Source organism: Phycomyces blakesleeanus, assembly GCF_001638985.1.
Source record: "Phycomyces blakesleeanus NRRL 1555(-) unplaced genomic scaffold PHYBLscaffold_19, whole genome shotgun sequence".
Classification (NCBI taxonomy): Eukaryota; Fungi; Mucoromycota; class Mucoromycetes; order Mucorales; family Phycomycetaceae; genus Phycomyces; species Phycomyces blakesleeanus.
The window spans coordinates 978,325-995,261 of NW_017265152.1; the positions used below are offsets into that span (position 1 = coordinate 978,325).

Here is a 16,937-nt window from a genome sequence, read left to right on the forward strand (position 1 = left end):
CTCTTCTTGGTACTTAACCAAAAGAAGATTCCTCTGATTGAAATTTAGAATGAGTATCTTAGCTCGTTGATAGTTTTTATTTGCTATATATATATATACTAGGTTTAAGCTACAAAGACACCTTTTCACAAATTATACAAGGGCTAATTTAAATACAAACACGTATATTGTGCTATATAAAATTACAAAGATATGTCTAGATAATTTGAAAAAAGAAAATATATACTTTATTCTTACCTCCTTTAGTGGGTTCGACATGCCTTTCAATATAGCAATAGCTCGATCCCTCTTCTGGGTCTCCCAGTATAATTTTGCCTTCTCTATACAAGTATATTGAAGCTTCAAACTTTCTGCATTTTGAACCGCATCAAAAGCTGTACTAGTATCGCCAGCTTCGCGCGCTGTTTTTGCTAAAAGAAGCCACATGTTTCCTATGTCTGCCTTGACCATCTTTGAAATACTGTTTGGCATTTTTTCCTCACTTTAAAAAAAAAGAAAATATAAAAACAATAGTGTACCATATATTTTATAATCTTTATGCAATTCAAATACTTTACTTACCGCACAGAATCCATTACTCGAATTCTTGATGTAATGACTTGTTTTCTTGTTGGATAATCTTGGGCAAGAAGCATAGACTGAGAATTCCATGAGTTTCTAAGTTCCTCTATAGGCTTATATCCAGGTTTTGAAGGGTCCCGCATAGATGTCTTCTCAAAGGCAATGAGACAATCTTCAACTTCTTGTAATATTTGTAGATTAAGTATATAGTGATAAGAGCTTCGATACGATGAAGTAGCAAGAGCAGAGTGCTCGCCTATTAGGTTTAGCCTGGCTTTGTTGATGTAGAAAAATGAATTTGTGTAGCTCTTTGAATGAATGCTCGAATAAATTAAGGCAAGAAGCGACTCAAAGGTTTCGGCTATTGGTCTTTCCAGAAGTTTACCCAACGCGTCCCATTGCGATAGTTTCATTGAAGCTTCCGCCACCAACGCATTTGTTTGCGCAGTAGATTCGGGATACTTGTCGCCTAGCTCAATTGCTCTGATGCGCATAGTATCTTATTATAAAAGTGATCAATATACTTAACGATCTCCTTATTGGTATTATTATACTGACAATATAAGTATATATGTATATATTACCATAAGCGCCTTCGTTTCTAAGGCATTTAAAATATTCACCGTAATACTGAGGACCCAGCTTAGACTCGACCAAACGGTCAAGGTGTTTCCGGGCCGCAAGCTCCCATCGTCCTTCACTTTCATTCAACATGATTCCCATTTCTTCGCTGAGAGGAATGTCAAAACTAGAAAACGCAGCGTCTATATTTTCAGCATCGTTCATTTGAGCATATATTTTCCACAAATTCTCATTGATCTTTGGTTTTTCTGATTTTGGTATTGATCGAATATAAGCTTCCTCGTGCATAAGTGCTTGGGCATACGCTTTGCTTTGATAGGAAGCCATCGACATCAGTTTATCTGACATAAACCCAAGGAAATGGTTGACTTTCTTAACATAAAAACCAGGATCTATATCCGATTTTTTTTGTTTTTGCTGAATCCACTTGCGACAGTATGCTGTAATATGAACAACCGCCTTGTTGTATAAAGATACAATTAATATCGATAAAATTCTTTGGCTGTATATAAAGAATTAAGTATATATCATGTGTGTGTTTTTTTTACCTGAAGGGAGCGTTGGCGCAGTTTCTCGTCAAGATTATTTTCAGTAGAATTTATTTCCAAAACCTTTACTAGCTCCATTGAAATATTACTGATTGTATTAGAATTTCCATTGATGATGTGATGGAGGATAATATAAGGAATCAAGTGGAAAACAATTTCGTCTCTTTCGGAATACACTGCCGGAATACAAGCCGAGAAAATATCACGAGTGATTCCGTTCGAGTCTTCGACGAGTCTGTGGTACCATTTCTTGAGCCACTGAGAAAATCCCACCTTTGGATATATTGGATATTCTGGAATGGCTATATCCCATCTACTTTGAAATGTTGTGCTAAGCAGAGGATGTAGCATATTTTGTAACTTTACAGGGAACTGATGCCAGCTATCCAGGATTTCGCGATTTATCTCTATATCGTCTTGTAAAAGATCTCTAAATCCAGCCTGAAAGAGAAGTTCTTGCATAGTGAAATAAAGTTTCTGATGAACTTTCACGCTAGTTGAAGCCATAAACGAAGGTACGAGTCGTGTTTGAATGATATTACATATGAAGTTTCTTGCATCTTTCTGATTTCCGAAATCTCCGAGGAAAATGAATCCACTCGTATTTTCAATGATAACTAGTCGGCTGGGGTCTGTCGCCCCTAATAGGCCTAGACATTTCGCAGCAACCATCTTAATCTCGTCTCGGACGGTTATATCCTTTGACAGTTTGAGGAGTAATGAAAATAACTGATAATTTTCTTTCAATTTTTTGATTGTTTCATAGTTGCCGTACTTGAGAAAGTGCTGGAGTCGGGTAAGTATGGGTAATATGGTTGCGAATTCCTCGGTAAAAAGACTTTCCAACAAAGTTTCGATATAAATTATGGTGTCTTCATAAAACTCTATTATGCGTTTATCAATGGATGTCTTGATATGTTTCAATTCTTCAAATTTTGGTATTTCTGGCAATCTTAGTAGGAGAGGTAGTGTCAATATTGACTCCTCGAATAGGATTCCATGCAGTGCAAAGACAACTGTATTCTTGGTTTCGGTGTCAAGATATTGGAATACTCTCAAGAGTCCTTCAACGATAGTTGGAAGGTATATAGAAATAGAGTCTTTGTTCAGTCCACCGATAAGTGTTACCCATAATATAGAAGCATTTTTTTGCAAGCCTGGGATATTCCCTACCATCTGAATGACGGTAATCAACTAAAATTTGCATGAAACAGAGTAGTTTAATGATTTTTTATTTATTTATTTATGAAATTTTACTTAAAGATGAGGTTACCCTACCCGGAGGGAAGAGAGGAACAAAGCTTCTAGTTATACTTTAAGACTACTCATTTCTTTATTTACCTGTACAGCATAACTTTCAATATCAGGACCCAATAATGTCGCAATGTGATTTAGGGCATTCAGGGTTTGTGGATGAGTAACATCATTCTTTCCTCTCCGTTTCTCTAAAATGAATATTCGAGATATATCAAGAATACCGATAAAGAAATCATATAAATAGTCGGCTAGAGATTCATATTGGCCCGCTCCTGTCAATTGAATAACTTTCGCAAGTGCCTTTTCCACCTAAAACAAAACAAAATTATGCTTTGTATGATTATAGACGGGTAGTTTTGTTAGGAAAATTATCTTTTACCTGAGGTCTCTTTGATTCATAACCAAGCTCCATTGCCAGCAAGAGTGTAACCTTTGTCATATTTAGCATGAGCTGCTGGTTAAAAGTATTTGAGGTTGCAAGAATGACATCGAGGTTATCCTTTATGGTCTGGAATTTTTCTTGGTTCATTTCAAGTAGACCCCCAACAAGGATGTGCTGAATGTTTTTTATGCAGAGATCTTTTGCATCCGTACCAAGTTGAATCGAAACAGCTTGAGTAAGATTGAGAGATTCTGAATGGCCCAAAGCAAATGGAAGAACATGGGAAATCTTTAATTTAAGAAATGCTGGTATATCGTCCGCATATATTTTGGCGATAAAAAGAGTTGAATCGATGTTTTTGATGAGATTTTCAGTAGCGCATTCGCATATTTGCTTTTCAAAGGGCTTGATTAATGTCATGGATTCGATTCCAATGAATGTTGATACTTTCATAATCTGTATGAAAAAGTCAATACAGCAGCTATAAATAAAGCGAGTAGAGCTAAAATCACGTTGGATAAGGTAGATAGTAACCTCTTTAAAGATTGTCTCTAAGTTTTCAACATTTTTCGGTGATAAAAGAAGCTGGACAAGGTTTGGCACTTCATCCACTACACAAGCTTCGCTCTAAAAGATAATAAAATCATAAGGATCCCTCCTTTTTTTTCTCTCACAATAAAAAAAAATCGTTTATTTTTACATCTCGCAAAGGTGGCAAGCCAAATATATCTTGAAGTTCTTTTGAATAGCTCATATCCAAACGATTAACCTATTTTGATGCTAAGCGGTTAGGCTATTGGGACTGAACAGGTTAAAGCAGCAGCACGATGACTTGTATAGTGGAACAAAAGAGAAAATTGAATGTGACTTCATCTTTAGTCTACTGTATTTTAACCGAACATTCGCAACAGTTACGTTTACTCTAAATACGTAGGGTGAGAATTGAAGAAATGGTGTGGACTTGTAGCAATTTACCACACTACTATATTTTTATCAAATTTGTTTCTCTTGGTTTAAATATATATATATATATATGTTTGGGTACCATATATCGGGAACTCTACTTTAGTATAATTAGTTTTATAAAAGTATTTTCTGTATGTTTTAGGCTATAGTGATATGGGCTGAATCTCTTCAAGTCCACATCCTCTCTATTATATAAACAATCCTACCAAGATAAGTTATTCTTCTACTGTTCCCAGCAATGTTTATTTAGGTCTGCTATTTTTTTCTTCTTCATTAAAATAACCGATAAAAGTACCGATACCAGCATTAAGTAAAATAAAGGAAATAATTGAAATGTATAGATAGGTTTATGAATATGTTTATATGTAATTCTTTTTATCAAAATTCTTGAAACAAAAATGTAGAAAGAAGGAGAGAATAATAAGAAGTATTATATGAATATGTGATATGCTTTTGTCAAGTTGTATAATTAAGCATCTCTTTTTTCTTTTTAAAAAAATAAAAATAAAAGAAAAGCAAGATGACAAGAAGAAGCGAAATATAAAGTTTCTCTTTTCTTCTTCTTCTCTTTGTTCATTCTTTGTAGTTTATACGAGCCTTAACTCTAGTACGGTTCGCACTATCACGTAAATCTCTTTGGGCTTCGCTTTCTTCCAAATCTTCTGCTGTAGTGTCACAATGAACACACACGAATATTTCGTGCCTAAATCATTTTAATAATATTAATGTTAGCACAAAAATCATAATAGTACTATACATCTTTTTTAAGAGAAAAAACAAAACAAAGAATCTTACGGTGCAGGGTAGTTTTTGATCGGAGGATTGGGGCAACCACAGTGGAACTCGCCTTTACAGGCACTACATTCAATAAATACACGTGGATCCCAGTTGAGTCCTTTGCCAGTGTATCCATTAAGTCGCAAATGGACAGTTTCTTCCAGACGTTTCATGTAATCCTCTGGAAGTTTTAGTCTATCGAGAGCTTCCTGAGGCAAGTCGTGCTGATTACATTCACCACAGATACAATTATCGAGTTCCTCTGGAGTCTTGAATGACCTTTCAGCAGCCTTTGATGGCTTTTCTGCCTTTTTTTTCTGGTTGGCGTTAACTGTTTGCTTTGAGATAGCCTGCTTCGGTGTTTTTGGAGGCTTTGGGCCTTTTGTAGATTTTGTTTTTGATCTTCGTTTAACTTGAGGATCCGCAGTAATGACATTCAAAGCTTTCTTTCCAGTGAGTTTTTTGTTGCCGGTAACTGTGGGTTTAGGAGGCTTTGTTTGGGTTCCAGACTTCTTCTTACTTTCAAGATCAGGCGAAGCATCTACCCAATTGAAGATCGAATCAGATCCTACCAAAGTTGATGCAACTAAGGCCTTATTGAGTCTAGAAGAATCTTTCCTACAGGACAGGACATAATAGAAAGAAAGATGGACGTTTTAATATATATATATAATCAAATACCAAAGAAAATATTGTTGCTATTAAATAGTGATTAGAAAGGGATACAAACTTTTTAGGATTACGAGGTACAGCCTTCTGTGCTTTATTTGCCGATAAGTCTGGTGAAAAGACTTCTGCAACAAAGTTTAATTGTACGCTACTCGGAGAATTTACAGGGTTTTGTACAAGTGGCTGCACAGAAACCGGCTTGCTCTTGTCATTGTTTTTCAGGACAAGTTGGAATGAGAGTCGTGTAGCTTGCTCCAGGATATCGTCATAGTACCGCTTGTTCCGTCTATTAGATTCACTCGCACGTTGTATACGTGTCATAACAGCCTTTAATTCTATCTGAAGGGCAGTTTGGTCTCTTGAACTGCTGTGCCTTTGAATATTTTCATACAATTTGGCTAGGCGTGCTTTTCCTTCCGTAATTATAGCCTTTGCTTCCTTGTATCTTGTATTACATATTGTGTTGATATTGTCACAGAATTTAGAAAATGCTTCTGAGCTGGATTCTATGTTGTCATGAGAAATATCTTTGTATGCTTTATGCCAAGCAGACAAAAATTCCTTCTTTGCACCAGTCTCTCCATCTGCGCTCTCGAGATATTCATCACGAGTTTCGACCCATCGGTCCCACAGATTCATGCGTTGCTCTGGTCGGGCGCGTTTAAATCTTTCTCGTTTATCATGATTGTAGCAGCAAATACTTCTCTTGCCACTCACGGTTATTCGGACCAGCCCATATTTTTGGCCGCAAGAGACATGAAACATAGTATCGCACCCAGGCTCTTGACATGACACGCATGCACCATATTCTGCTTGTACAGGGTCAGGGCACACGGCACATTTCTATATCCAATTTAGTATATATATTTAACACAGATTGACAGTTAATTTTTTTTACTCACTCCTTTCCAACAAGACGGCTTTACTGAACGCAAATTGATTCCTTTGATTTGATCAGGATCTGCAATGTAGACACCAGGTATCCACAAGGCACAGGCAACGTGGACCCACCCCAACCCAAAGAAAGGACCCTCAAGTTTACGGAAAGCACCATGGGATGTTGGGCACAGCGCACAAATCTTTAATAGAAATAAAACGAGGTAAATAGCAAGTTTGATGAAAATATGATTCCAGAACTTACAACCATTTTTGACCGATTGACTTTCAAAGACTCGCATCGATCGCATCTCCATGTGTCTTCAGAACCCGGGCATTTATCAATTCCATAACATTCTAAAATATGTACACGCCCACACGGATGTATATAGAGATACATTTAAACAACCAAGTTAATGATCATAGTGAATACCACAGTAATTGTTGTAATGGTACACTTGTATTGCTTTCTTTATGGAGGGGTCATTTCTTTTCTTTTCTTTTCTTTCTTTCTTACTTTGATGAATGATTACATCACATTCTGGCTCATCACAATAGACAAATGGATTGTCTTCATTACATGTCTCCATAAAACATACACAACAGACCTCAGGGTCATTAAATTTCTATTGAATATTTTATAGAAATTTTGTGTTATATTTTTGTAGAGAAAATAAAATACTAATACTAATACTAACAATAATACTAATATTAACATTAATATTAACATTAACATTAACCCTAATATTAACACTAACACTAACACTAACAGTAATAATAATAATTACCCATTTCTGAAGCCAGTTTCTGACATTTGATGGCCACCTTCCATCTGCAACGGTACCATCACAGTTATTACTAGCATCGGAGCTAGTAGAACCGACATTCTCTTCTCTCTCACCACTTTCGGCGAGGGTATTGCGATCACCAGGGTACCCAAATTCATTTTGATTTTCACCATAACGAGTTTCTGGCCCACGCTTTCCCAATATTGTACTTGGAGTGCGATTGTGACCATGTTGGGATTCATATTCATGTTCATGTTCATTTCCGTTTTCCGTTAGACCCAATCCATGCCTTGATATACTCTTGTTTACCCTTCCTGAATCACCCACGCCTTTTTCTTTTCTTTATAAAGCTCTTATTTTGAACATACCTTTGAGACCTGTCTAAACATTTACAAGAAAAATGGGGTTTAAGTGGATCATTACAAGATGACATGGGTTTATTAATATATATATGTGTGTGTATGATACTGCTTATAGAACTAATGTGTATTCTATATATTTCGGTTGACAGAGTCAAAGTCAAATAAAAGAAAAAAATTTAAAGAAAAATGAAATAAAATCATTTACCATCTTTTGACTTGTCGTTGTTCCAAGCGCCCTCGGGGTTTAACATTCTGTAGCCATCAAGTCCAACCCATGTGGAGGATGGCTGAGACGATTGTTGCGGTCTTTTAACGGGTACCTGAATCGGTTGGGGACGCGTCAATAGACGCGACGTGTGAAAGCGATGACTGCTTGTCACTGCCATTCCAGGTACTATGCGTGGATTTGGGGAGTATTGTGGCATTCTAGGCATACCAAACCCTCCAAGGTTGTATGTCCTCCTATATTTCTGTCTCTCTACCCACTCTTCGTGTGCTTCTTGCATGGCGCGATGTCTGTTGATTCCGTTCTGAGCCTCAAACTCTTGCCGTTGTAAGGGATATCGAATACCATAAACCTCTGGTCTTCTTATAGGACCTGAAACCACATTTTCCACGCTCTGATCCCGCTGAGTATCAAGTGCATGATTAGTTTGGTTGTAAAAGTCAGGTTGGGTAGATCGCCTGGACTGGGTGGTGTGGATAGGATTACTAAAATAGGCAGAATGTCTAGAATGATTGGACTGTTCAGGTCTGCGTTCCTCTCCATATGTATCCTCATATTCAGACATGCAATTTGAATCTTCCGGGTAATTATTATCTACAGGATCTGATATCGATACTGTTTGTGAATAGGAATATATATTTATACTATATACATATCGGTAATAATAATAATAAAAAAGAAACATACTTAATGTACTCTCTGGCTGTTCAACAGGCAGACTCATATCATTAGTACTTACTTTTCTGCTTTTAACAGAAAGGTTTTGCAAATCATTTCCTAAACGAGAGTAGTAAGATTCGATTAAACTGGATGCTGTGAATCCAGATTGGTGTCGTCTTTTTTGATGCATGTGCTTAACATTATTATTATTATTATTATGTGGTAAAGGTGTGGATGCTAGCATGTTTCTAGGGCCTGATTGGTTTCTCAATGCTGGGAGGATTAAAGAGTTTTCAGGATGAGTGATTGGAGAGGTTAGGTGTCTTATGCTGATGTTGTTGTTGCTGACTATTTTTCTGCTGTTGTAATTATTTTCATAGGCATTGTTGTTTCCGTTGCCGTTGGTTTCGCCGTTCACATTGTTTGTGTAATCTTCATTATTGACAACATCGATTTCAGTATCGCTGTCTTCATTGTGGTTGTTATTAGACGTATCAGTGGTTACGTATCGAGTGGGTTGTCCGTTATGGAATCTGTTTCTTATGTAGGTTGTTCCTTGTTGACTGGCTGCATTTGCTGGTAATGTGTTGTTGTTTGTTGAATTATAACGGTCGGGAAACAATGAAGAGGTTGTCATTGTGTAGTTTCAAGGCAACCTATTCTTTGTTTATTGCAGTGATTGTCTTTTTTTGTGTGTGTGTATTTTTATTAGTAAGAGTCGATTATTTAAGAAGAAGAGAAGGCAAGGTCGCGCAGTTACTCTTTTTTTTGTCAGTGTGACGAGAATGAAAATAAAACAAAACAAAAACAAAACAAAAATAAAATAAAATAGTATATATATATATATTATATTACAGTTGGTGTGGACAGACTAAAAGTTCAAAAAAAGGGCAAAAAAAAAAGAGCAAAACTTTAAGTAATATCATTGGGCGAGAGTTTTAATTAATTTTGTCCTTTTTTTTGCCTTTTTTTGAACCTCCAAAAAAAAAAAAAAGTAAAAAAAGGGCAAAAGATTTATTCGACTCTAATTAGCTAGTTTTTTTCAATTGTCACTAGGATTGAGAAGAGAAGCAATTTTTTATGGAGAAGATGTGCCATATAATGAGAGTTCTGGAAAAACTCGCAATAAAAGGTTCTCACTTAATGACAGAGACGGGATTATATGCACTATTTTATCTAATATGTATTTTGAACTAATTTTGAACTTTTTTTTTTTTAAAAAAAAAAGGTGTGGACAGTCATAAATTAGTCTGATTAACTAAGTTCTGGATGAAGTTGTTTTACCCTTTTTGTGCCCTTTTTTGAACTTTTAGTCTGTCCACACCAAATATTTTAGTTTTTTTTAAGAAAAAAAATTAGCGGACATTTAATACTGTTTTTTGAAGTCGGTGTATGAAATGAAAAAATTGACACAAATCCTAAAATTCCTGATTTTAATAAAAATATATAATTAAAGAAATTTAGTGCTACAATACAATCAAGTACTTTTGATACCTGTCACTAGCACTGGCACTGGCATTGGGACAAGGACTATATATTTGTACTTTTTTTTTATTTCTATCTATTAATTGTATTGTAAGGAATTTACTGAAATGATAAAATAAAGAAAAAAAGAAGAGTTTATTCAATATTTTATTGGCTTTGATTTTGTTTCTGTTAGCCAGCTAACACATACACATACTTGTACTCATATTAATAAGCACATGTGTATTATACAGTAAATAATACATTCACAAAATTCAGGGTCCAGGATCCAGGATCCAGGATCAAAATATACAATTTCACCTCTTTGGTTTTATTGTACCCATTCTTCTTTTTTTTTTTAGTCTCTGTACTTGTCAGGAATGTGGCCTTCTTCTACTGCATCTTCCCATTGAGGAGTGTGAGTCTCGGGCAAATCATCTTCAATCTCGGCCTTGAATACATGCTGACTAGCATCATTCTGTTCGTTTTCGTTTGTTGATTGATATGGATGCTCTTCTTTCCACATTTTGTCTGCCACCTTTTCCTCCTCTGTCCAATTTGGGAGTTTTGTGGTCATGTATTCGGCCATTGAGACATACCCATCAAGGTCCTTGTCGAGATCTTCAAACACACGATCGATAATAGTCCTTATGTGCTTTGCATCGGGATCAATGTCACGTTCGAGACCGTACATTGCACGAAGTTCATGTGCATCCCAGAAACCATCGCCATTGAGATCATGAATCTTGAAGAATGACATTTCATCTGCACTTTGGATCTGATGGGTGTCATGCAAGTGCCTGATATTTATAATGAATATAACTTTAGTTTCTTTTTCTATTATCTTGTAGACTTACTCTTCTTCAAAGGTTGCAAAATTCCCCCCCTGAGAAGCATTGGATCCTGTAGCCAGGCACAGTAAAAGGGTTGTGATTGACAGCGTATTGATGATCATCATTTTATTTTGCTTGTTAATATTATAAAGAAAAAGGCACTTATACAGGAGAAGAAAGAAAGAATAAGAGAATAATGAAATATATTGATAGACAGACAGAATTCAAGTGTTGAATACAAGGAAAGGTTAGGAGGTGGCGGACTTGATCCACTTTAGGATTCCAAAACAAACGTCTTTGGCAGATGAAGCTCCTGATTTGACTCTCCTTTTAATTCCTGATTATTTCTCTTCCTCTCTGTAGAGGGTAGGAGGGGACGTGGAAAGATGTAATTCGCCTAAAGTAATTCGTACAACACACTATCCAACTGAATAGCCCAACTACACATGTACATATATCTAATTATATATTATGTGAATATAATTTTGGTTTCATTATTTTTTTTAAAAATAATAATAATAATTAATTATATCAATAGTTATATATTGATATATTTCTATTTATTTTCTCCTCAGGATCCCTTATTAAATTCAATATATTTTGTGTGTGTGTGTAAAATAAAGGGAGGTAGTAGGATAAGATAAGATTGTGGGTAAGGATACTTGTTTAATTTTTGTTAAAGAGAAAGAGAGAGACAGAGAAAAATAACATCTTATTATTTAAAGAAAAGAAGTGTATGGCTTGTATGGATTGGAATTTGTTTACAGAAAAAGTAAATAGAAAGAAATAGAAATAGAGGTAGATAAAGAGGATGATGGTAAGAGGGGTGGAGATATAGATGACCAGAGAATTGGATAATAGAAAGATGAAGGGGATCTAAAGTCGTCCTTGTAAGACATACTCGATGCTTGTGTTGATAAACTCCTTCTTGGGTGTCATGTCAAAGCCAAAGAATGCACTGAGTTGTTCTCGAACTATCAATAAATCATAGCGTTAATATCTATTGTAGATAAAGGCCAAACATTAGCACTATTGTTATCATCAAACTTACCCTGCTTCTTTGTGATGCTCATGAGATTAGCTGTGGCAAGAATATTTTTTATTTCAGAGAGAATCTCATCGTCTGATGGGAACCCGGGTGGTGTCATTGGCTGGAGACCGCCTTGAGACATCGGAATAGAGTACTGGCTCATGTGCGCGCTCATGGCTGGCATCTCATACTCACCCTGTGGTGGTGGTTGTTGGCTCATAATGCGGTTGCCACCAACACTGCGCTGATCGTACATCGCACTACCCTGGTCTACGCCAGGAATCATCCCAGGATTTCCACCGGCAAAGAATTCAGGGTTACCAAAACTGTTGACAGACATTGTGCGAGATCCGCGGTTCATAGGAGGATTGCCGCCATAGTTTTGACCGCCACCTCCATATTCTGAGCCTGGTGAGATAACCGATCCAGGATAGCCCATCGGGGTCTGTGCTCGAGATCCCTTAATTCCAGGTGTCGAATCGCGGTAATAATCATAATCGCCTGCCTGGCTACCACCACCACCACCACCATATTGACTTCCTCCGCCATATTGACTTCCACCGCCAATCTTTGATCCACGAGTCTGGTGGCTACGGTAGCTGTTTCCTGTCACTCCGGTCTCTCGGGAACCTTGAGATCCCATCTCCCACAACTCTTGCTCATAAACACTCCATTTCTTGACAGGGATCATCTTGTCGTCAAACTTCTCGTCATCGGCCACGATAATCTTCTTCTGATTGTTGTCACCAACGACCACACGAGTGTTACCCCACGAGAAATCGTCGAAATGCCAGAAGGAGTAGACAGGCAAGAAGAAGGAGAAGACTGGAATGGCAATGATGTAAAACACCATCCAACCGATGTGTTGCCACTGTCTCTTGAGAACAAATAGAACAACCTGGATACCATAACTTGCAGCCAACATAGCCAAGGCCAGAACGGGAAGCGGGCCAGAACCAGAAGCAATGACATAGATAAGATAGACCATGTAGCAAACCGAGACAGGCAAAGTGAGTGTACCAATCAAATCAATCAAGACAATAAAGCGCATTGACAGACAGCAGAAACCACAGAGATCAGGAAGCAGCACGACCTCAAAAAGGTTGTGGATAGTAGAGTTAATCCAACGACGACGTTGTGACAACAGAATCTTCCAACGATCAGGAGCCACGGTTTTACATTGAGCGTGAGGAGTGAACTTCATCTTGTACTGAGGAAAGTGCTTCATCATCAGAGTTGTCAGGTAACGATCCTCACCAAGATGCAGCAGGTTCTTCTTGTGCAGGGTGTCAACATGGGTGTCAGAGTACTCGAGAATGATCTTGGGCGAGATAATCAAGGGTTCATTCTTGACTGGTGTGCGGATACGGTACATGCAGAAACAACCGGGCAAACAAGTGACAGAGCCGAATAAAGACTCGAATGCCTTGGCCAAGTGATGGGAAATGTAGTATTCGTAGACCTGAATCATCGTTGTCCATGAGTCGTCTTCATTGGTAAGCTTGGTTTCACCGCAGAGACCGATAATTCTACCATCATGAAGCATGCATGAAATCATGTGGTTCAGTGCGTCTGGCAAGACCTCTGTATCAGAATCAACCATGAGCACGTATTCATAGAAAGATGGGTTGACACCAATCACATTCTTCAACTGATGGAAGATCTCGAGCTCCAGAGGAGTCATCTCGCCGTCAAAGTGGACCTTGTTCAAGAAATTCATACAGATCATCTGCGAGTCACGCTTTCCTCTGTTTCCGGGCTTTGCACGTTCGGAAGCCTTTCCGACCTTGGCAATCACAATGTATGGCACAACATGGCCTTCGCATTCGTACAGGCCAGAATAGACCTTTCCGTAGTTGAGCTGTTTGCTGCCCTCACCAATCGACTTGAACATCAAGGGTTCGGGATCATTCTTGGTGTCATAGCCGAGGACATCGAGCACAATACGGGGCGTGGGTCTGTCGTTACCGCTACCCATGACCATACCGTCGGCAATAATGAAGAGCAACTTGCGCTTGTCGTCATAGTTGAGCACCGTGAGAGAGTCGATCGTCTTTTTGAGCGAGTCTTCGTCTTCGGTGTAGCAAGGAACCTGGCAGATGACAAATTTGTCGTGGTCTTCTGGGGTGGGTGCACCGCCAAACTGAAGAGCGGCCAAGAACTTGACACCAATGACGACGCACATGAGAATAGCAAAGGAAAGCAGCAAATAATTGGTAAACTGACAGCGGGGTGTTTCGCGCTCATCGACATCGCCAATATAGAAAAAGTTGTTGAGGCAGTTCATGTTCATGGCCTGCTGTTCGGGAGTCATGGAGCCCTTGTACTGGTTCCACTTGTCTGTAGCATCAGTTCCACTAAATTTGGTAAAGATCTCTTCGATTGTGGAGTGGAGGTAGTGGTAATCGCTGGCAGTCGATCCACTGTCGTATGTCTTGGCAGTGGCAATGTAGTCAGTAATATCATATACTCTTCCGTTAATTGCAGCCGCAGTACGTCCCCAGGACTGGAAGTCAGCTAAGAGTTCCTTGATGGGTACGACAATGGGACCCTTTTTGTAGAGACTCATCTCGGGTAAGAATGTGTTCCAGTACCATGTGCTTGAAGCCATACTGGTTAGTGTGGGAATTGTTAGCTGGTCACCGGAGTTGTGAACAAATGTGGATAGGACAATGGTGGCATTTGGAGTGACCTTGATGGTCGAGGATGTGACGAGCCCCTCGCAGGCGACAGTTAATGGAGGAGGGATACTGTAGGACACGTCCATGCCGGCCAGTTCAGACATGGCATCTTGGCTGGCACTAATGGCAGTTGTGCCGTGACCAGTGATGGCGAAGTTTGTGACATCATAAGCAGAACCACGGACACTCATGAAAATGTCATTGGTCTCTGTGTGAGCCGCCACGTTTGCAAATGAATACATCTTCTTTGTGCCCGGGCAAATGACTTCACCAAGACCAACAATGAAAAAGATGACAACACAGGAGAAGAAGCCGATGCACATACAGAGAGTGACCTTTTCACGCCATGCCATCTGTACATCCTCACGTTTCATCTTGCCGAGGATTCGAAGCAGTGGTGAAGGGATCCACCAGGTGCAGAACCAGACAAAGCGCACCCACCAGATACGTACGGCTGTAATGGGCATTTCTTCGACCTGTTCGTTTTGTGGTACATGGAAATCTTCAACCATCTTACTCATATCCATATTGGGACCAAATCTATCAGAAAAATATACATACATTAAATTAATTAAAAGTTATTGTTTGTTTGTAATTGATAACAAAAAGAAAAAAGTTTACCCTTCTGCAAGGCCTTTCATGCCCCATTCTGATTCATCTCCCCATTGGGACCCTTCCATTTCTGGCTTCATGCCATACTCGCTCTCCATGTAACTAGCATTGTCGCCGTATGCTGATGAACGGACCATGCCTCCGTGTCCACCGGGACCCATGTGACTGGGATCGCCATAGACGCCTGGGGGAAGTAATCTGTCTTCGCTGTCGTGATAATAGGCCCCACCTCCGGGCCCACCTGGCCCACCGCCAATGCCGCCTCCCATGCCGTCGTCGCCCATGTCCATCATCATGCCGGACTTTGCGAGGCCGTCGCCGCCCTTTGCGCGTGCACGTTCTTCCTTTTCTGCAGCCCGGAGTCCGTCCTCGAGCTCCTTCCAGGTGTCGAATGAGAGCCAGAGCATTTCTTGGCCGACGTAGGCCTGGAATTCGGTCCAGTTCATGATTGCAGACACGACCTCGACCTGGCCACGTTCGGTTTTTGAGGAGTCGATCTGGAGCGAGGCGACCAGACGATCGTAGCGGGCCAGGAACTCGCTGAATGTGTAGTAGTTGGCATATTCCTGACTGCAGCGCAGTGTGAGGTCTGAGAGCAAAAATGCACGGACCTGCATCTTGACACGCTTGGCATCGAATAGATCAGGGGATTGGGTATCGTTGGGTCGAATGTGAATGATGTTGTAGACCCGGGTGTCTGCCATGGTGAGGAAGAGATCACGCAGGGTCATGTAGAGCTGGTCCATCACTGTGGTCACCTGCATGTTCTCGTAGGCTTCTTCTGCTTCCTTTATTATCTTTTGCTTTCGGAGGTCTTCGGTGTCCAGCTCACCGCTCTCGGGTATTGGTACATTTGCAAATGCGTTTTCGGTGTTCTGTCTGCGCTTGTTGGGACGCTTCATGGATGGTGCACGAGTTGGCTTGCTTGACAGCTGGGCCTTTACGATTGTGCGGTCGTCCTTGGGATGGGACTCGGTGGCCATGCCAACGCCCTGGAAGAGGCTGGAGAGGAATGCGTTTGAACTGTTGTCTCTGAGCAGATTGACGAAATCTGGGGAGAGTGAGTCGAGGTTCTTTTCGAGGAAGAACTCGACACTGTACTGGACTGTGCCTGAGAAATGGTTGATTCCGAATGCGAATGCATAGGAGGTCTTTGAGAAAGAAGAGTGGTTTGCCTGGGTGCGCTGGATGCCGGCGAGGAAGTTTGCGTCTGTGGCATCGGTGGCACCGCTCTGGTATTTAGCACAGTCGCGATCGAGAGCACCGACAATGCCGCCTAGTCCAAGAGCAGCGGACTTGCTGGCGTTCTTGTCCTGGTTCTCGTGCTCTCTTCCGACCAAGAGTTCTAGACATGCTGAGTTGTCCATTGTGATGACCTTTGGTAAGGGGACGCCGTCGCGGACCATGGCGCCATTGAGGCCTTCGGAGTCGTTGAAGCGCTGGCGGATGAGGAACTGGTGGACACGCTCGTTTGCAAAATTGATGGCGAATTCTTCGAAAGCGTTTGTCTTGAAGTTTTGGAAGCCGAACTGGTCAAGGATGCCGACGAAGTTTGCGGGTTCGCTGTCGTTGTAGCAGATTTTTGTGTTGATTGTTTCGACGATCCAGACGAAGAGGAGCTGGTAGATTGCACGGGCCAGACCGTCTCTCTGTTCGCAGGCGC

The 16,937-nt window shown here is 40.0% G+C and overlaps 3 protein-coding genes across 3 annotated transcripts in view; all 3 read right to left on the reverse strand.

Moving 5' to 3' along the window:
* Positions 1-4,636: 4,636 nt before the first annotated feature.
* Positions 4,637-9,291, reverse strand: PHYBLDRAFT_182595 (hypothetical protein; the record flags this gene model as incomplete). Its single annotated transcript, XM_018438646.1, has 10 exons — positions 4,637-4,999; positions 5,092-5,691; positions 5,804-6,585; positions 6,669-6,821; positions 6,884-6,975; positions 7,136-7,244; positions 7,407-7,695; positions 7,775-7,787; positions 7,974-8,609; positions 8,682-9,291. 10 exons carry the CDS (start codon positions 9,289-9,291, stop codon positions 4,870-4,872), a joined length of 3,414 nt encoding a protein of 1,137 aa, XP_018288411.1. The 3' UTR covers positions 4,637-4,869.
* Positions 9,292-10,268: 977 nt separating this feature from the next.
* Positions 10,269-11,150, reverse strand: PHYBLDRAFT_188114 (hypothetical protein). The gene is made up of 2 exons (XM_018439454.1): positions 10,976-11,150; positions 10,269-10,918 (listed from the first exon to the last, which is right to left on the reverse strand). The coding sequence occupies exons 1-2, from the start codon at positions 11,074-11,076 to the stop codon at positions 10,477-10,479; spliced, it is 543 nt and encodes a 180-aa protein (XP_018288412.1). The 5' UTR covers positions 11,077-11,150; the 3' UTR covers positions 10,269-10,476.
* A 692-nt stretch (positions 11,151-11,842) lies between these two features.
* The window catches only part of PHYBLDRAFT_95920 (glycosyltransferase family 2 protein), a gene marked incomplete at both ends in the record, with an annotated part of 6,641 nt that continues 1,546 nt past the window's right edge, over positions 11,843-16,937 (reverse strand). Inside the window, 3 exons of the mRNA XM_018443928.1 lie at positions 11,843-11,925; positions 12,003-15,178; positions 15,284-16,937. The exon at positions 15,284-16,937 is cut by the window's right edge and continues 716 nt beyond it. Coding sequence (XP_018288413.1) covers positions 11,843-11,925; positions 12,003-15,178; positions 15,284-16,937 — 4,913 coding nt within the window. The remainder of the gene's footprint in view (positions 11,926-12,002; positions 15,179-15,283) is intronic.